Source organism: Grampus griseus (assembly GCF_964374135.1).
Source record: "Grampus griseus genome assembly, chromosome: 12".
Classification (NCBI taxonomy): Eukaryota; Metazoa; Chordata; class Mammalia; order Artiodactyla; family Delphinidae; genus Grampus; species Grampus griseus.
The window spans coordinates 3,194,465-3,197,080 of NC_139006.1; the positions used below are offsets into that span (position 1 = coordinate 3,194,465).

At 50.0% G+C, this 2,616-nt stretch overlaps 1 protein-coding gene across 1 annotated transcript in view; it reads right to left on the minus strand.

Annotated features, from left to right (window-relative positions):
* Positions 1-1,672, minus strand: part of GLT1D1 (glycosyltransferase 1 domain containing 1) — a gene marked incomplete at its 5' end in the record, with an annotated part of 100,048 nt that extends 98,376 nt beyond the window's left edge. Inside the window, one exon of the mRNA XM_082667173.1 lies at positions 1,545-1,672. Coding sequence (XP_082523299.1) covers positions 1,545-1,672 — 128 coding nt within the window. The remainder of the gene's footprint in view (positions 1-1,544) is intronic.
* Positions 1,673-2,616: the final 944 nt, after the last annotated feature.

Genomic DNA, 2,616 nt, shown 5'->3' on the forward strand with positions numbered 1-2,616 from the left:
GGCTCACGGGCCCAGCTGCTCCGCGGCACGTGGGATCCTCCCAGACCGGGGCATGAACCCGTGTCCCCTGCATCGGCAGGCAGACTCTCAACCACTGCGCCACCAGGGAAGCCCAAAACCTCCCAATTTTTAACTGTTGGCTCACTTTTTTTTTTTTTGGTAACAGCATTATTGAAATGTAATTCACATACCATACAGTTCATCCATTTAAAGTGTACAATTCAATGGTTTTTAGTATATTCACAGAGTTGTGCAACTATCACCACGATTTCAGAACATTTCATTACCACAAAAAGAAACGCCACACCTTTTAGCGGTTACTCCCCAATCTTCCCTTCCCCCCCAGCACTGGCAATCACACACCAGTCTGCATTCTGTCCCTATAGAGTTGCCTACTCCGGACACTTCATAGAAATGGAATCTTGAATTATATGGTCTTGGTTCGCTTCTTTTAAACATCGCAACCAAATGAAAACATTTCTGCCCGCTGGATTTGTTTTGCAGCCTCTGGGTACCCAGATTGGGGTGCATAGCAGACCTCCCGCGGACCAGCAACAAGTGCTCACGAGTCCTGGGTGCACATCCTAAGCTCTGTAACTGCCGCTTCCCACCTCCCAGCCCCCTTTCACCTGGCTTTATCCTTCTTAAACAAGACAACCCAACTGGGTTAGCTTGCTGTCATCCAAAATGGCCCATCTGTTTGGGGCAGAGTGTCACCACTAAGTCACCACAGGCTTCAAGCTGAATGGCTTTATTTTCATTCCACGTTTAACGTTATTCTGCTCTTTGCCTGAGCGTATCATGCCGTCAGTCTTAAAACAGACACTCATAGTTTTTGACGTATGTACCAGCTGGGGTGGTACTGGACTAGGAATTAGTTTTGAGCCTTTTAACTCAAGTCTGAATTCTAATGCCTACGAGATGTGTGATCCTAGACCGGAATCTTGAGGGGTTTGCTTTTTCCACTAGCGAAATTAGGATACTAATACATGCTGTAGAACATCACGAGAGTCTCAAAAAAAATTAGGTGAACGTAAGACGTTCTTCCGGCACCATTTACAATTCAACAAATATTCGGTCATTCATTTATTCAGTTAATTCCACACATATCTATCACTGGCGAGTGCTGTCCTAGATTCTAGGAATATAGTAGCGGACAAAAGAAACAAAATCTCATCCCTCCTAGCTTTGAAGACAGCTACTAAACAGCTTCACAAAATGAATAATTATAAACTGTAATGGGTGTGGTGTAAGAAAAACGTACACTGTGCTCTAATGACATATAAAAGGGGGATCTGTTCTAATCTGGGAAGATCAGGAAAGTGACATTTGAGCTGACAGCTGAAGATGATTAGCACTAATGGAAAGGGTGGGACAAGTCCTATCTTGCCATCCGATTATTCTCTCATTAAATATGTATCTACCACCCACTGTGTGCCAGCACCTTGCTAGGCAACAGTCAAGATGTCAGACATTTTGAAAAATAAAGTTAATGCATGCTACTTCAAGCCTTTTAGGAAGGACTACTTACCCAGATGACTTACCAGCAAGCCCACTTCCTAGGCAATTGCTCCATCCTGGTTTTAGCTGGAGTTAAGGGTGGAGGCAGAAGAAGAAATGGTCTCAGATGAACTGAATTATGACAGTCCTGGGTCCCAATTTCTGAAGCCATGCTGGAGGCCGTTTCTGGAGAACACTCTTCCGCTCCACTCCGGTGTAACGTCCCACACTGGTGTAGGCGCTGGAGGGCATGGTGAGGCACAAGAGACACAAGAACCCTGCCACCATGGAGCTCATCATTGTGGGGACCATGTACAAGCTGGGGACAAAGGAATAAACAAAAAACGTGGCAGTTACCATGGGGGAAACTAAAACAGGGTAAGGGGATGGGCGTGGGATCCACTTTAGAAGGGCTGGTCAAGAAATGCTTACAAGGAGTCACCACTCCAGTTGAGGGCTGAAGGAAAACAGGAGGTCAGCCATGCGACAAGGAAACAAGGTTCTGAGCTTGTTGTCAGGTGGTGGTTCTCAGTGCAGGCGACTTTGCTCCACCGCGGGTCATTTGGGAACGTCTGGAGACAGATTTGATTGTCACAACTGGGGAGCGGGGTGGCACAGCCACAGTGCAGTAGAGGCCAGGGATGCCGTTACCCATCCTACAATGTACAGAACGCACGCCACAAAGAACTCTCTGCTCCCAATGTGAACAGAGCACAGAGAAACCTGGTCCCAGGGCAGGGAGGCAGGAGGCCGGGCGCGGGAGCAGGGGCCAGCCTGAGCAAACTAGCCTGGAGGGCAGGCAGAGGCTGAAGCCTCCGTAAAAAGTCTGGGTTCGGAACCTCGGAGGGCCTGCCTCTGATTTCACTTTTAAAAACCTCTCTGCGGTCACACTCCTGCCCTCCGGCACCACCGCTAGCAGAAGCAAGTCTCCCGCCCGGGCAGGCTTCCGGGGCGGAACCGGAAGTCCCGGCGGGCGACACGGCAGGCTCGCCCAATAGGGACGCTCGCGGGGCGGGCCGAGAAGGCTGGCGAGCCTAGTATCGCGAGAAGGGCGGCGGCGGCGGCAGAGCCGTGCTGAGCCCAGCGCAGTGGAGCGGCTGGTCAGCTGTGGGGCGC